The sequence below is a fragment of the Gavia stellata genome, chromosome 16 (genome assembly GCF_030936135.1).
Source record: "Gavia stellata isolate bGavSte3 chromosome 16, bGavSte3.hap2, whole genome shotgun sequence".
NCBI lineage: Eukaryota > Metazoa > Chordata > Aves > Gaviiformes > Gaviidae > Gavia > Gavia stellata.
The window spans coordinates 21232365-21248533 of NC_082609.1; the positions used below are offsets into that span (position 1 = coordinate 21232365).

Sequence of the window (16169 nt, forward strand, 5' to 3'; positions counted from 1 at the left end):
CTCTCCACCGCCGCTCCCCTTTCCCAGCACCCCCCGCGGCCGGCCGGCCCGCCCCCCCACCTGCATTGGCCGGCCGCTGGCCGGCGAACACTGTGATTGGCGAGCGCTGCGATTGGCGGGGGTTGCGATTGGCGGGCGCCGAAACCACGCCCCCATGTTGTTGTCAGGAGTAGAGAGAAGATGGCGGCGGCGGCGGCTGTCAGGGGTATTGGGGGCGGTCTGGGCCGCAGCCTGCGGGAGCTCCGCATCCACCTGTGCCAGCGCTCCGCGGGCAGCCGCGGCGTCAGGTGAGCCGGGGCCGGGGCCGGGGCCGGGGCCGGGGCCGGGGCCGGGCCCTGATGGGGGGCAGTGAGGCACAGGCCTGCCCTCAGCCTGCCCGGCCCCCCCGTGCCCGATCCCAGCTGACTTAGTCACGGGGATCCGCTGTTCCTCCTTCCCTCCCCAGAGACTTCATCGAGCAGCACTATGTGACCCTGAAAAAGGCAAATCCCGACTTCCCCATCCTGATCCGCGAGTGCTCCGGTGTCCAGCCCAAGCTCTGGGCTCGGTACGGTAAGTGTGGGATGCCCGCCGGGATGCACCCCCTGAGGACAACTAGAAGCGAGCGCCAGAGCCCTGCGGTCTGCAGCAAATGGGGGCTTCAGCGATTACAGTAAGGGACATTGATGGAGAGGGAGCAGCTGTCCACGAGGCAAGGTGGGGATTGACTTCAGAGAAGTGTGTTACTGCTGCGTGATCTGGTGGGAGGCAAAAAAGGGACCTGTGCCTCAGAAGGTGATTTGCCGGTTATGACTGTAATCTCCTGCCTCCCTAGAATTCCTATACAGAAAAATGTTTCTGTTTTTTCTTTGTGTTCACTGTGCTCTCAGCAAAATGCCAAGAAGGGAGCAGAAAAGCTCCTCTTTAAAGGCTTTAAGCATGAGTTTCCCAGTGCGAGCACACAGGCCAGTACAACCTGCTGGTATAGTACCTGTCTCTTGTCTGTGTGTGACTTGCAGGGAAATATACCCCCGGGTAGGGCCTGCAGTAGGAACAGCAAATTTTCCAGCACTATTTTACTGAAGTGTTGGTGAGCATCTTGATGTGGGCAGGCTGAAAGCCACCAGGCTGCTTTGGGATGTGGTGGTGGCCTCTGCCCAGCTGCTGCGCAGCAGAAGTTAACAGAAAGAGGCAAGGAAATGCGTTAGGCTGCATTGGCTTCTCTCCAAGAGAAAGACTGAGAATAAAGAGAAGGTGGAAACAATAACTTGGGCACAGGGAGGCACACGGGGGAGTGGTGGGTGCAAAAGGGTGGTGACGGGAGCCTGGGCTGTGATGCCAATGTCGCTTGGGAAACCTAAATCAGGCCTTTGGGTTGCCCTTGCACCAGAAAAGGACCAAGGCACCTGCCCTCTCTCCCACCCTCTGTCTTTCCCGCAGAGTTTGGCAAAGAGAAAAGCGTGCCGCTGAACAACCTTACCGTGGACGAAGTGGCCAAGGCCTTGGAGAACATTGTGAAAAGCAAGGTGTGAAGACAGACAGTAAACATGCGCGTGCTGAAGACATGACTGATGATCTTTAATGTAAAACATGTATCTTTAACTTATCAATCACATAAATGCAATGTGCTTACCCCGAGCTTCACATGTTGGATTTAAAGCTAAAAGGAGATGCTGGAGAGAATGGACAATCCTGCCAGGTTTATACACCACCTACCCAGCATCAAGAGCCTGTCTGCCCGGGTAGCAGCTCAGCTCTGCCCCCACGCCAAGCTCTGGGGAGGCCTGGGGCAGACTGCTGGTAGCTACGAGGTGGCGACTAGGACGGAAACAGCCATATCTTGCCAAGGACCAGCGTCCCTGTGCAGCCAGCACTAGTGCTTACAGCTGGCGGTTAGACCCCTAACCAGCCCTTGGGAAAGCAGGGCACAGGGTGAACAAACAGTTTACTCCTTGGAGCGCAGGGGGAGGGAAGGGAGGTGGTGTGGCCTAGAAGGCAGACAACGTGGCGTGGCAGGGACCGAAGGCAGAGGCTCCCAGGGGCTGCCTGACCATGTCCAGCAGTGCTTGTGCCCGCTCCTGCAGTTCTGGGGTGCTCTGGTGCTGCTCAAGGGCCTGGTGCCCACCTTGCCTGACAAAGTCAGCAGCAGCCTGTGTGAGAGGAGAGGGGTGAGAGCTGGCTGGCTGCCACCTGAGTAGCTGCTACAGCTGATCCTGTCTGCCCAGAGCCACCACTTTACAGCCCAGGGAACGGGGTTGAAGGCATTCCCCAGAGCCCTACCAGACACTCAAGTCCCACGCCAGGTAAATCCAGCCATGCTGATCGCTGGCCGGGAGTGCACAGAGCTTCAAGTAAGCACAACAGGCTCAAAAGAATCCCCCCGTAATAACCTCAAAGGGAACAACCAACCTGCCCAAAACCAGTCATTGTCAATGAAAAGGAACTCCCCAGAGACGTAAGAAGGGCTTCCACCCTCTGTATCACAAAAGTGCCTCCCTTCGGGCACCTGTCTGTGTGCTGAGGAGTGGGGGGGCTAGTGTGGCAATGACTAAAGGCAGTATTATTTAAATTATAATAATAATCCCCATCCCTGGCTTTACAATCTCATGCTTGCTTCTGGGACAGGCACTCCCCACTCTTACCTCTGGCCAGTGCAGGAAGAGGAGGTGCAGCAGCTCGAGGCACTGCCCCACCACTTCGGGGTCGGGCAGTGCGAGGGTGGGCAGCAGCAGGGGCAGGGCAGGCTGCTGGTGCAGCTGCTGGCAGTAGGCTGGCCCCTTCTCTGCTATATTGCACAGAACTGTCAGGACCTGGACGGAGAAGCCATGAGAGGGAGTGAGCAACGAATGCTTTGTTAGTGGGCAGATTCCTGAGATGCTTAGGAGGGCTCCAGAGAACTCCCCGTGTCCTCCCTGGAGGTCCTGCCAGGTGCTTCCCCAAAGCCATGTGCTCACCAACCGGCTGGATTTTGAATGCTCTTTAAAAGCTGCCTTCATCCCCACCCCAAGGCACTGTTCATCCCCATGCCAAGCAGATGCAGCTGTACCACCCACCCCTTGGCAGAGCATTGCCCCAGGACCCCCTAAAGCTTTAAGGTCTTCCAAAAGAAGGTGGCAACAGCCTCCCTGGGCCCACTCGAGGTGCTGGCAGGCACCCGCCTTGGGACCCCTCTTCTGCTGGTATAAGACTCTGTCAAGGGTAAATACAGACATAGTGACTTCAGGGGAGGTGGATGGTGACTCTACCACAACATGAGACCTTCTGCCAAGCTGTTGCTACCGCCCCACACCAACCTCCAACTTGAGCACCGTGCGTGCGGGATTCATGTTCCTGAAAGTCCAGTGCTTGACCCCAGACCTGGGGCATGAAGCAAGTTCTTACCAAAACACTGGCCATCTGGGAACACGGCAGGAGCTGCAGCAGGGCTGGGAGCAAGTCCAGGGAGAGCAGAGCGGAGCAGAAGAAGGGCTCATCCGCTAGGGTGGGCAAAGGAGGAATGTGTCAATAAAATCGAGGTTTCTGAGGGAGGTCTCTGTAGAAAAGATGCCACGAGTCTCCCAGCAATCAAGGCAGGTCTCTGCAGCAGCTCTGGCTCTGCTGACAGCCCCTTGGGACACTCACCTGTGAGGTTGTTCAGCAGCCAGAGGCACTCTTGTACGATGAACGGGTGCTGCTGGAGGAAGCACTGCAGGATGAGGAAGAGGGCGATGAGCAGGCGCTCGTCCTGCATCTGGACTTCGCAGCCGGTCTCCTCCGCGAGCAGGTTGCCAAGACACCGCAGCACTGGGCAGATGAGCTGTGATGGTGGCAAACACAAAGCCCTTTAGCTGGACTGCATCCCCACAGCAATGCCGAGAACAGCCAGCATCCTACCCACGTCTTACCAGCTCCAGGCCCTCAGGAGCATCTTGGGGGATTTCAGAAGCCAGGTCGAGCAAGAGTGAGGTGAGAGCAGGCAAGGCCCCCAGCGACAGCAATGCCGCGTTGGCTGTATGGCTGCAAAGGGAAGGGACAGCGTAGTTGCTCTCAGCGCTCAGAGAGCGAAAACTGCTGCAGCCCTCGCCAAACAATGGGGCGTGGAAATTTGGAGTGCTCTCTTGAACCACCGTAGGGGTTGTTTCATGTTTGAATAGCAGCTTATGAGAAAGTTTAAAAGCCCATGGAAAACAGATCCACTGGAATCATCTTTGTGGGTCTGGAAACAACAGCCCCGATTCTTCTTTGAGTACCCACACATTCCTTTCTGCTGGGGCTGCTGAAAGGGATGGCACCAGAGCAGCCACACCAAGGCAGGCAGAGATTGTTGGCAGCAGCCAGCCCGGCCAGGTGACACTGGGCCAACCCCAGAAGCGTGAGGATTCAGGGAGCTTGCCTTGGGGAGTGTGGGGGACAACTCCAGACGTGGGGAGGCGACTGGGGGGTTCAGAGGACTAGGAACAGCCTCCTCAGCTTTATCACCTGTTATCACCCTGTAAAGGAACTCAGTGATCCTGCAAACGGCATATGTGTGCTCAAATACAAGATTGGAAATGCCCAGGATGGCAGGGAAATTTCTTTCCCAAGGGAAAGGGGCAAGAGAAGGCAATCCAGGTCTCCTCACAGGACCCCGAGCCTTCATGCCTCCCTGTTTGGCTGCCCCCAGGGAACTCAAAATGAAGAGAAAAGTGCATTTACCTACAAACGATGTAGTGGAGACACCATGCAAACTCCACGGCTGCTCCTATCCCAGCCTTGAGGCCAGAGCAAACCAGTCGAAGCATGTGCTGAGGGAGAACAGAGTCCAGAACCAAGCTGGGGTCAGAACAGCAGAGTTAATGGAGGTATGGGCCAGAGCACAAGCAGGGCAGACAACTAACAGGGAGACACTAGCCCTGGCTACCGAGCAGGGAGCAGCTCTCCCCCATTGTGAGGACCCCATGCTCCAAAAAACACACCTGGAAGAGACTCTTACCTAAGGGCTGCAGCTTCAGGCACCACTAAGGCCCAGCACAAGCTCTCCCTGTCCGTGGCAGGGCCTGGGGGCACTCAGGACACCTTGGCTGGGGTCACATTTTGGCACTTGGGGCTGTCAAGCTGATCTTTTCCTTTGCAGGAGGAATACAGCCAGAATTTCCCTGCGAGCCTACCCTGCTCAACACTGTCCTTTACCGAAATACCAGAGCTGTCTGCTTAGATGAGGCTGAGGAAAAAGAGTCAAGCCCCGTGTCCTGATCTGCAACAAAACCTCCATAGTTCTGGTAGGATTCCGCTCTGAACTATTAATGTCACTGGGATGGGAAAGGCGTCGTTGTCCCTGGCACGCAAATACCACGCCGGGCCCCAGGGCCCATCCTGATGCAGGGTTACGAGGCTTGGACTCACGGTATGATCTCTGTGGGGGCTTCCTTGGCTTGGAGGAGCTGCGAGAGGACGTAGCCCAGACCTTCCAGCACAGCCTCATGCGGGGACTGCAATCAAACAGAACAAAGCTAATCCCGCATGACAGAGCTGGGGGATCCCAGGCTGCCAGCTGCTGTGCTGGTGAGAGGGCAATACCTCTTTGTAACACCAAACCAAAGCAGCTGAGCGGCGCAATCTCTCCATGCCTGGAGAAGAGGGCCACAGCAGGGGACTGGGAGTGATGGAGCAACTGTGGCCACACCAAAGCTGAGCTGTCCCCCCTCCCTGCACTCACATGGGCTGCAGCTGTAGGGATCCAGGAGCCCCAACACAGCAGCAGTGCTGCTTTGAGCATTCAGATCTGCAAACAACAGCCCTGCTCACTGTGTTGGCCTCGTATGCCTGCTGGACCCAAGCCGTGCAGAAGGGAGAAGCCTGCAGCTCCCTCTGTTACAGACTGTTTATTGACAAGCCACAGTTATGAATGCGAGAGATTCAGCTGGAGAAGAGCACAAGGTGGTGACCTGAGCCCCGAAAATGGAGTGCAGGAGAGCCCATGAGAGACCCTCACGCGCAAGGGAACAACTGTCTGCAGAGGGGTCTCTGCCCATGGCCACAGCTGGAAGGAGGGCTGGTAACTCCATACTGTCAGCCAGTGTCTAAAGGGTGTAAGAAAAGGCGTCTTTCTGGGACAGGGAAGGAGACGCGTGTGGCTGAGCTATTTCACCCACCTGGATGCAGGATGCCAGCACTGGAATGATGCCTTGAGGCAGAAGCTGCTTCCTCACAGCTTCGCTTTCTATTACCAGGTTCCCCAGCGTGTACAAACACAGCTCCTGAAACATGCCCGAGAGAGCAGGTCACCTTCTCCGCGCTCCCCAACGGGACCCTGGCCAGCCTGGGCAGCCAGCAAGGCCTCTAGGTCCCTGCACCCCAGGACTAGGGCACACACTTCCCCTGAGCAGGGGAGAAGCTGTCTTCAGAGGGGTAAACATAGATGGATACTGCTGGACTCTCCAGCTACCCTGTTCCCAGCTGTATCAGCTTCAATTTATCCTTTTTCTATCTGGCTCAGGTTGGGATCTGATCACTTCTACTTTGGAGGTTTTTCAGGCTTCTAATTATTGCTTTGACATTTCTGGGAGACCCCCTAATTCACCAGTATTCTCCTGGAGACTGCGCATGTGCTGCATTAAAATGTGATCATCACCTTGGGGTTGCTCCCCATCTTGTTCCTTAGCTCTGATCCTGTCTGCTTCTCAAAGGAGCACAGCACGCTGCCCAAGGTGCACTGCTCGGCAGCTGGCAGAACACACGGGTGTCCCAGAGCTACTCCAACTGTTCGCTCCTTCGCCTGGATCAAACTGCACAGCTTGGAGCCACAGGCGCTCTGCTCTTCCTCCCGACCTGACGAAAGCCTGCCTGCTTTTGCATGAAGGTAAGCTGACAAAGCAGCTGTCCCTGCATCCCAGCCTGCAGCTGCTCCTTTCTTTCACTTTTCCAAGATCTTTTAAAACACCTAAACTGACCTGCGTCTAGTATTTCTGCTTTATCCACCACACAGACACCAAGGTACCTCCTGCCCAGGCCCAGCCTGCGTCAAGAGGCCAGACCACACGTCTGATGATGGAGTCCAACTGCCACAGCCTTCAGTCCCTGCTTCCCCAAACAGAACTTGGAGCTGAGGAGGAGGAACCCATTTCAAATGGGGCAAACCACCGCGTCCCGGGCTGCGGCAGAAGGATTTGCCTGGCCTGGATGAGGTTTGGGAGCATTTAAGAGCAGCCTGCAGCTACCTGGAAGGAGGCGCAAACACGATGGAACCAAACTCCTCTTGGTGTTGTGACGGGGCACAATGAAGGGGGTCTCCATATTTCCAAGACTTGGCCAGATGAAGCCTCACTGCCTTGGCCTAGCACAGGGGACAGTCCTGCTCCAAGGGAAAGGCTGGACTAGAGACTTCCAGAGGGCCCCTTCCCACCGGCACGCCTATGTGAGCCATGTTAGGCTAAGGCTGGCCAAAAGAGGTCAACACCCAACTGCTACCAAAGGATTATCAGGTGCCAGAGCCCTGGCAAACACAAGCATGAGTCTTACCGTGAACTCAACACTGTGTCCTGAGAGGTAGGTGAGGAGATAAGAGGTCAGTGGCAGACATGCCTCAGCCACAGCAGGGTCACTGGAGTGGGAGAGCTCGTGGAGACAGCGGGCTGCCTCCATTTGCAAGTCAGCCAGGCTGCTGGTGAAGAGCCCGATGAGTGTCCGGATGCTGCCGTCCAGCCTGGTGGAACCCAAAGGGTGCTGTCACCTCCTGCCTCCCCACCCTCGGCCACACACCAGCTCACCCACACAACAACTGGGACAAAGGGCCACTCTGGACATGCCCCTGGTCACAGCCATGCAGTGCCAGACCTGGGCTGACCTGACAAACTTCTGCTGAGTCTCCTCATTCTGCAGAGCCCAGCGGAGGCGGTTGAGTGATCTTTTCCTGTCCTCTGAACCCCTCTGCACGCCTCTGAGCAGCTCAAGAACCTATCCGAAAATTAAAAAATTAATTTCAAGCAGCACCAGGGTTAAGATTTCATTCCGTTAATCCTGGAAGCAAAGAAACCCAGGGCACAAAGATGGTCACAAAGAACCTTACCGTTCCTCACCATGTCTGGCAGTCACTCGGAAAACACTCCCGAACCCGCCCCCACCCAGGCTCCTCTACATGCCTAGAGGCTGGGGAAGACCCCGGGGACCCCCATCACCATGGAGAACGTCATGCTCTTCACCTCATTCTCTGAGAGAGGGTCTGGCACGATCTCTGCTCCATTGTGTCCATCCTCCTCTGCCGTGGTATCCTCCCGCAAAAGCCGCTTGCTGATGAGCTGCTCCTGCCGACGGGCTTTCCTGAGAGCTGCAATCAAGTTGGTCACTGTCACCACCTGCCTAGGTCAAGATACTTCTCCATCCCACCAAAGACCCTCATTCCTTTTAACAGGGGGAAACTGCCAGTTCCTCCTCACGTGAGCCAGGAAGGATGTATGAGGCAGTGACTGCATTTAGACCTCGTACGCCATGGGGACGGGCATATTCCAACGCATGAAGTCATGGCTGGGCAAACCAGCATGAAGGGAGAACAGAGGTGCAAGGACCAGAGCGGCAGCACTGGGAGGGACCCAAAGATGGTTTTAGGTAGGTGAGACCTTGGCAAACCCAAACCGCAGAGAGGTGGTTGAGGAAAGGGGACATCCGGGGCAGAAAAGCCACGCGGATTAAAAAAGGAATAAGGTAGTAAACCGCTTCCCCGAGTGGGCAGGGAGCCCACCGATGCCAACCATCCCGTCCACCCGGGACGCGCGGCCAGACGGGGCGGGGGCCGGGGCTCTGTTTGGGTCCCGCTGTGGGGCAGAGCTGGCGGCCGCGGGGGCTCCCACCAGTGGCCCCGCCACCCACGGGGCGGGGGGGGGGGCACAAACCCACCCGGCCGCCCCCGAGAGCTCTCTCCAGGGCCCGGCCCCGTCCTGCCGCGCTGCCCCCTCCCCGCCCGGGCAGGCCCCGGCCCCGGCCCCGCCGCGGACCTGCCTCTCGCTCCCGCCGCCGGGCCCGCAGCTCCTCCGCGCCGCGGCCGCTGGGCCCGACCCCGCGCCGCCGCCGGCCCCACATGGCGGTGGGGAGGAGGAGGCCGCGCCGGGGCGGCGCGGGCAGAGAGGGGCCCGGGCAGGGCCGGGCCGCGGGGACAAGGGGTGGGCAGGGCCGCGGGGAGGAGGCCGAGCAGGGCCGGGCCCGGGGCGGGGCGGTGGGCAGGGCCGGATCGGGGAGGTGTCGGCGGGGCCGCTGCTGCCGTGGCCGCAGCCTGGTCCCCGGGCAGCCCCTGGAGGTGTGCCCGGGACGACTTCCCCCCCCGCCCCCGGCGGCCAGGGCCCCGCTGTGCCCCTGAGGGCTCGGCTGGCGGGTCCGCCCGCAGCCTGGGGAGCCCCGGGGCCCAGCACCCAGCACCCATCACCCAGCACCCATCACCCATCACCGCCCTGCCTCGCCAGCTCCCAGCGCAGGAGGACCAGGGTGGGCCCTTCCCGGGGCAAGGGCTCTGCTGGGGCACTCCCCGCCATCCCGCTGCTCCGGCTTCGGGAGGGAGCTTGGCCGGCCGCCCTGCGAGGCTGGCGTTAGTTATGGGGAGCGTGTGGTGACCCTCATCGGAGCGGTCACGGCACCGGCTCTAGGGATGGGTGCAGGGACGTGGACATGAGCCTGCATGGCGGGGGGAAACCAGCCGGAGGATGAACTCCTCTGGTCTTGCAGGGCTGAAACCAGCCAGCCTGTGGGCTCAGGCAAGGTTTCTGCTCGCACGGGGCTGGTTTGCATGTTTGTTGAAGCCAAAAAAGCCCAGAGACTCACCAGAAATGTGAGACAACAGGGCTTGGTGTCCTGGGATCTTCCACTGTGGTGACAAAGTCATCACCCAAAAGACAGCTCCAAAACCACATGTCTTTGAAGCAGGGCGTGGCTGGCCACTGAGGAGATAGAAGAGCTCATTTTTCCCCAGAAAACCATTTGGGGAAATTTGCAGCTGGTGGCCAGGAATGAGCAATTCAAAGGTAGCAGGCCCAGGCAGTTAGAGCTGCCGACTTCACCCAAGGGAAGTAGCAAGGAGAACTCAGAAAGCCAGCTACGGTTTTTCCACAATGCAGACAGGAGCAGTTTCATGTAACTTGAGAATGGAGAAGAGGAATCATGGAATTGCTGAACCCCTCTGCACAAGAAATTGCTCAAGCAAAGGCAGCAAAAGCAGTGCAGCGGGCCACCTGAGACACCAAGAACAAGAAAACGAGCTGCAGTAGGTGGAACAACCAAAAGGACACCTTCCCTTCAGCCACCCCAGCAGCAGAGTGCCAGAGCGTGTTGGACAGGCAGCTTCTGCCCCAGCTCTTCTCGCATTGATAGTGTCTTTCTGCAATGCAGCATTAACAACAAAGTGGGAATTGCATCTTCTAGCCATGCAGTTTCGTTGCCTTTCTGAAACCCTTTATGAAATCCTACATAGGCAGAGAAATCCCTGGGGAAGAAAAAATCCCTGACGGATCTTTCCAAATGCCTAGTGGTCTCCGCTCGCTGATGGGGAGCATTAACATTTTGGCATAGGCGCAGCCACCAGCTGCCTAAGTAACTCGGGGCAAGTGATGTGAGTTCCTTGGCCAAGCCAAGTAGCCAGGTTGCCAAGGAAGCCGATCTTGGGTAAAGAAGCGCCCTTCACAAGGTTGGGCTGTATACACAGTGGATGGGAATTTTTCCTGTCCCCATCCTACGTAAGACACAGGCATCTGGTGATGGTGTGGATACCGGGTATGACAGTCCCGTACCCTTCTGCATTGCCTCTTGCAGGGTGCTCAGCACCCAGTGGGCTCTGAGGCACAGCAAGCCCAGAGCATCTGGAAACAAAGGTGTGTTTGGGCTGGTCCCCAGTGCATTAGGGTACTCTCTTCCCTGATCCCTCCTAGGAAAGCGAGCAGCATTGTCATTTAGACCAAAACCATTCCCAGCCCACAGCTGCAAGAGCCCCTTGCTGCAGGGAAGTGAAGCAGAAGTGACTTGGGCGGTTGCTGTGTGGCGTGTTGCTTCTCGTGGCACAGCCAGTCCTGTCCTGCTCAGGAAGTCACGCAGTGGGAGCAAGGGCAGCAGTCGGGAGGCTGCCTCCAGGTGCCTGCCAACGCTGACTTCGTGGATCTAAACGCAGGCAGGACGGGCTGCGGAAACACCAACAGCAGCTGGAAGACACCTGCAAGCACTGAGGTCTCATCTGGCTGGAGGCAGGGGAGGATCACGTGCAGGAGAGCTGAACACTTGCGGAGTCTTTGGCACTTACTTAAGCCCTGGATTTGGCAGCAGCTAGAGGAAGCAGCTGTGGGGCAAGGAAACTTTTCAGTGGTGAGCTGGCTGGTGAGTCACTGGACAAACCAACCCCTGCTTCATGCTGCCCCCCCAGCAAGGGGGGCTTTGCACAAGTGCTGAGGAGAGCTTCTCCCTGGGAGGGTGGTGTAGCCTGGTGACAGCACAGAGAGGTAAGGAGAGCTCCGTCGTCAGAGGTTTTGAGATGTGGCCAGAAAAAGCTGTGGCTGATCGGGGCTAGTGCCAGCAACAGACCTGCTCAAAGCAGGAGGTTGGACTGGAGACCCCCAAAGCTGCCTTGCCACCACCCCATCTGGGTGCTTGGACAGAGCTGAGTCAGCACATTCTTAGGAGCCTTTAATCTTTGCTTGCTGCTTTTTTGCAATCTGTTGATAGGACTCTCCCGTCAGTTGAACAGCAAAGCAATACTCGGTGCTGACAGGGATGCATACAGACCCTCCGAAATTATTTTCTACTGTCCCCTTGGAGGCTGGTAATGAATCAAATTGCTGGGTGAGAAAAAGGAAAATATGAAGCCCTCTGTTGCAATTTCCTGCCCCAGATTACAGAGCGCGCCACGCAGAGAAACAAACAGAGCTGTGGCTCTCCCACCCTGCGGTCAGACTGATGTATCTGGCTTTGCTGCCTGTAACTCAGCATTTCTAGTTTCTCATGATCGCTGGGATTTCCTGGTCATTTAGGAACAGGGAGTCTCTGCAGCAAGGCAGCCCAGGCAGAAAAGCGCAGAGCATGGCACCTGCTGCCTCAGGAGGAGCCACTCTGTCTTGCTGAAACCCAGCTTTTGGGGTGAGGTGAGACCAGTGCTGCTGACTCCCTGCCAAGGAGCAGGTGGCACAGGTGTGGCTCTTGGGTGTTTCACTGGTGAAACGGGCTGGGAGCTTTGCCCTGAGTCATGGCTGAGTAGCCAGGCGGGTGCTGATGGGGTCCGCTGGACCCATGCGAAGGGAAGTTGGGCAGGAGTGGTGAGGGCAGCGCTGTGTCCCTGAGGGTTGGCTCTCAGGGACTGAACGTGCCCATGTCAGCCCTCCTGTCATTTGGATCTGAATGGTCCCCTCAGCTGCCACTGCCACAAGAGTGCTGCCTGTCACCATTGCTCTCCTTGTTTCTAGGCTATTCACCATGAACGTGGCTGTTCTCCTCCTCCTGGGGCTGGGGCTGTTGGAGGCAGAAGGCAGGTGTTTCTTCGATCGCGCTCAGGAGCACTGTGTGTGCTACAACCTGTCCCAGGAAAGCCTAAGCAGCATCATCCAGTGCCTCCCAGCCTCTGTTGTGGAGTTTTGGGGGGGAGAGCTGGAGAGATACGTAGCCTTCCCCATCAGCGACCTGAACCCCTCTGCCATTGAAATGCTGGGCTCCCTTGTCATCAGGAAAATAGTTTTTGGTGATCTCCTGGTGCCTGAGATACTCCTTGCCCGAGTCCTGAGGTTCTTCTCCTACACCCAGGTGCAGGAGCTGGTGTTTGAGAGCTGCATTTTCAAGGGGAGAGGAAACTGGGCTGAAATGGCCGGCCAGGACTTGCCCATATTGTCCCTGCACTTCCACAACGTGACATCTGCCCTGCTGACAGGCCGCGAGCAGGACTTCTCTAGTCTGAGCAGCTGGCTGGAGACCCTGCAGGAGCTGGCTATCACCGGCTCCCATGTCACCAGCCTGCCCTGTGGCATTGGAAGGGTGTTCAGAGCTCTGCGCTCCCTGGACGTGGCACAAAACAGCCTTGGGGATGAGAGCTTGATGCCTGCCTTTTGCGAGGGGGCTTTCCCTCAGCTCCAGGTGCTGAGTCTGCAACACAACAACCTGACATCCTACCACAGCGTGTGCAAAAGTGTGCAGCTGCTGCATCAGCTCCAGCATTTAGATCTCAGCCAGAACAAGCTCATGGCAGACCCATCCTTTTCCTGCCAGTGGCCAGTGGCCCTCCGAATTTTTAACTTGTCTGACACTGGCTTGGATGAAGTCCTCACACCTCTGCCTCCCAGTCTAGAAGTGTTGGACATGAGCTGCAACCACCTCCATGCTGTAGACATCTCCCTCAGCTCCCTGAAGAAGCTCTTCCTGAGCCAAAACATGCTGCAGGCTGCCCCCTCCATCAGGAATTACCCCATGTTGGACACCCTCCACCTAGACAACAACTCGATTACAGAGCTACCGTGGGATGAGGTGAAGCTCCTGGGGTACCTGCAGGATGTGGCTGCAGCTGACAACCCCTACAACTGCTCATGCTCTGGGGCTGGGGGGCTCCAGGCGCTGGCGGGCATGGGGCACCTTGGGCAGGGCTGGCCCCAGGACTACATGTGTCACTCTCCCCCTCGCTACCAGGGCAGACTGGTGAAGGACGTGCCGGTCTCAGTGCTGCAGTGTAACAGTGCTGCAGTGATTGCCCCTGTCTGTATTGCCCTCGCCCTGCTTGGCGTGGCCGGGGCTGTCTGCCTGGTCAGATCCAGGCCCGGGCTTGTCCGGCCCTGCCGCAGAGTGTGAAGGGGACGTGTGACCATTCCCACCAGTGCTTCCCCGCAGGGGCTCAGCCCCAGGGGCTGCAAGGCCAGGAGCTCTGTGGGAAGACTCATAGGATCCCCAGCTGCTGGTGTGGGGCTCTCTCGGTGTCCCCAGTCCAGGCTCCCCTGTGGAGCAGGACCGTCCCCAGCGTTATCCCACAGTGGCTGTGGCTTTGCCCATGCAGGTTTTGGGGGAACCCCCAAGCAAAGCCCCTTGCCCTGCTCTGTCCCAGGGCTGCACCCTCCCAGAGGGGTTTTCTTTATGGCCAACTCTAACTCCCTAAGCCCCAATGTGCACCCATTTTCCCCTGTGATATTTGCACCGCTATGGGCGGCGCTCAGATGCCCGAAGCCTCACTGGGGTCTGGTGGTCCCTGCCCAGAGCCCCCCATCACCTTGTAGCCCTGTGGCCCCCAGCCCAGCCATCCTTGCAGCCTCCGCAGCCCCTCTGCTGATCCTTCACCTCTCCTCACCTGGGGCTATGGCTGGGCCATGGGTGCGAGCATGTCTGGTTTGTGAGGATGTCTGCTTAACTGCTACTCAGCATAAGAGAAAAACCACAAAAGACAGGAAAATGGATAAATTTAACACCCCTATACACAAACGCTAACGAGCAGGAGGTAACAGAGACAGCAACCAAGACCCAAGCTCTCAAGGCACTGGTGGACAAACCCCTCAAGTGTGACCTCGAAGAGGTTCAATCAGAAACTTCTTAACTGATAAGAAGAAAACGGGTTTATTCTGGGTGATTCAGAAAACGTCTCATAGGAAAGAGAAAATTGATTATGGGATGCTGAGGGAGATCAGGGGAACGTGCAAAACTTACTGGGGAATGCCTATGGAAGGAATCAAAGGGACGATCACGGTGGGTGGCTGGGGAGGGAACAAGCATGGGAAAACGGGGACGGGGAAGAAAGGGGCTGGTCGTAGGTAGGCAGCGCTCGCCTGGCCAAGCCCCACACTTCATCCCCATGGTCTGTCCTGCCTTCTCAGTAAAATCTATTCCTGGGTATTTTCTGTGTCACCTCACTCTCTATTCTGTCTGTGGACATGTGCATGTGACCTGCAAGCAAACACAGGCTGGACTAGCTGGGGGGTGGGAAACCAGAGTGTGGAAAGGCCAAGTCTGGAGCTAGGGCATGGCTGAGCAGGGCCCAGGGTTCAGCCGTGGATCTGGGATGGGTTTGGGGTCTGCTGCGTGGTCGAGGGCACACAGGTGTGCATCTGCCCATGGGTTAAGAGTGGGGCTGTGAGGTTGTGCCATCTGCCCACGTCAGCCCTGAGCAGCTGGAGGGGAGGGATGGAGCCGTGCCGCCCATGTGCTTGTGTTGGTGGTAGCGCTGTTGGTGGTTAGATGGGTGCTAGCAAAGGCACTGCTCTGCTTGCGTTGACCTGTGTGGACGTGGGTGCACCAAGCGTCTGCATTTGCATCTTGGGGATTGGTGCTCAGCCTTGCTACTGGCTGGACCTGGGAATAGGGAGCAGCAGCTGCTGTCTAACGGATGAGGAACGAGAAATCCCTGTGTCTCAGAATCCCAGTATTTACTTTCCCTTACACCACCCACGTGAGGCACAACCCCACCCCTTGCTCTGGTCCTGATGGAGCCCCGGATGCTGCTTGCTCCATTTGCAATGATGCCTCGTGTTCAGCCTGGCATCACCCTTATACCTGAAGACATTTGGGCAGGCAGGGGCTCAGGGAGGCAGGGGCAGTGTTGTAATCTCATTCTATAGGGGGAATGGTGGTAGATGGAGGGACACATGTGCATCTCCTCATTGTGCCTGGTCCTGTCCAAATGCAAGGGGACAGGGCTGTCCTGGGAACTCTCTTCTGTCTCCCACAGTCTGTGTTTCCAGAGACCTCATAGATCCTCAGCTTCAGCATTTCCTTTTGTGCTTTCTTGGTATGACTGATCTCCAATAAATGTGATTCTGTGGTTTGTGGTTGCTTCTTGTGGCTCAAAAACTTTCATGATAGTCCAAGGTCCCTCATCTCCCATCTCCAGCTTGCAAAGATGTCGCTCTTGGAGGCAGGAGCACGTCAATGGTGCGAGTGGCTCCAGGCACCCAATTGCCTCCCATGGCCCTGCTGAGTACTTGGCTCAGCCTCCAGAACATGGTGCCTCCAGGCTTGGCTTGGTCCCTGCCCGGCTCTGCCCACACGACTGTGCCCGACACCCATTAATAATGCAGGGGAACATGATCCCCCTGTGTAACCCCATCCCCTGCCCTGTCTGAAACAGCAGCTCAAGGGCTGCCAGTACTGAGCTAGCCATGGACGCTGGGGAGGTGAGTGCCATCGTGGGGGACATCACAGAGTGGTTTGGAGGGATCTGTCCCCTGCCTTCGGTGCGACATGGCCAGGCGCTGCCCAGCTCCCCAGGGGCTCATCCAGCTCCTGGCAGGTGCTGGGTGCATGGGGCAGGA

General features: G+C 57.5%; 3 protein-coding genes across 3 annotated transcripts; 2 read left to right on the forward strand and 1 right to left on the reverse strand.

The window, feature by feature from the left end:
* The first annotated feature begins 180 nt into the window (after positions 1–180).
* Positions 181–1612, forward strand: NDUFA2 (NADH:ubiquinone oxidoreductase subunit A2). Its single transcript, XM_059825458.1, has 3 exons — positions 181–287; positions 446–552; positions 1420–1612. The coding sequence occupies exons 1-3, from the start codon at positions 181–183 to the stop codon at positions 1509–1511; spliced, it is 306 nt and encodes a 101-aa protein (XP_059681441.1). The 3' UTR covers positions 1512–1612.
* A 37-nt stretch (positions 1613–1649) lies between these two features.
* TMCO6 (transmembrane and coiled-coil domains 6) lies at positions 1650–9009 on the reverse strand. The gene is made up of 12 exons (XM_059825451.1): positions 8925–9009; positions 8136–8260; positions 7781–7890; positions 7456–7639; positions 6090–6194; positions 5341–5426; positions 4654–4770; positions 3864–3975; positions 3601–3775; positions 3361–3455; positions 2622–2789; positions 1650–2129 (listed from the first exon to the last, which is right to left on the reverse strand). The coding sequence occupies exons 1-12, from the start codon at positions 9007–9009 to the stop codon at positions 1968–1970; spliced, it is 1524 nt and encodes a 507-aa protein (XP_059681434.1). The 3' UTR covers positions 1650–1967.
* A 3360-nt stretch (positions 9010–12369) lies between these two features.
* Positions 12370–13725, forward strand: CD14 (CD14 molecule). Its single transcript, XM_009821056.2, has one exon. It carries the CDS (start codon positions 12370–12372, stop codon positions 13723–13725), a length of 1356 nt encoding a protein of 451 aa, XP_009819358.2.
* The last annotated feature ends 2444 nt before the right edge of the window (positions 13726–16169 follow it).

Bases quoted from the DNA above. Each gene is read 5' to 3' on its own strand.
- CD14 (XM_009821056.2), top strand. From the start codon at position 12,370: ATGAACGTGGCTGTTCTCCTCCTCCTGGGGCTGGGGCTGTTGGAGGCA.
- NDUFA2 (XM_059825458.1), top strand. From the start codon at position 181: ATGGCGGCGGCGGCGGCTGTCAGGGGTATTGGGGGCGGTCTGGGCCGC. The intron at 288-445 runs GTGAGCCGGGGC...TTCCCTCCCCAG, and splicing joins GCGGGCAGCCGCGGCGTCAG to AGACTTCATCGAGCAGCACT. The intron at 553-1,419 runs GTAAGTGTGGGA...TCTTTCCCGCAG, and splicing joins CAAGCTCTGGGCTCGGTACG to AGTTTGGCAAAGAGAAAAGC.
- TMCO6 (XM_059825451.1), bottom strand. From the start codon at position 9,009: ATGTGGGGCCGGCGGCGGCGCGGGGTCGGGCCCAGCGGCCGCGGCGCG. The intron at 3,976-4,653 runs GTAAATGCACTT...TTCCCTTTGCAG, and splicing joins CTCCACTACATCGTTTGTAG to CCATACAGCCAACGCGGCAT. The intron at 2,130-2,621 runs GTAAGAGTGGGG...CCTCTCACACAG, and splicing joins TCTTCCTGCACTGGCCAGAG to GCTGCTGCTGACTTTGTCAG.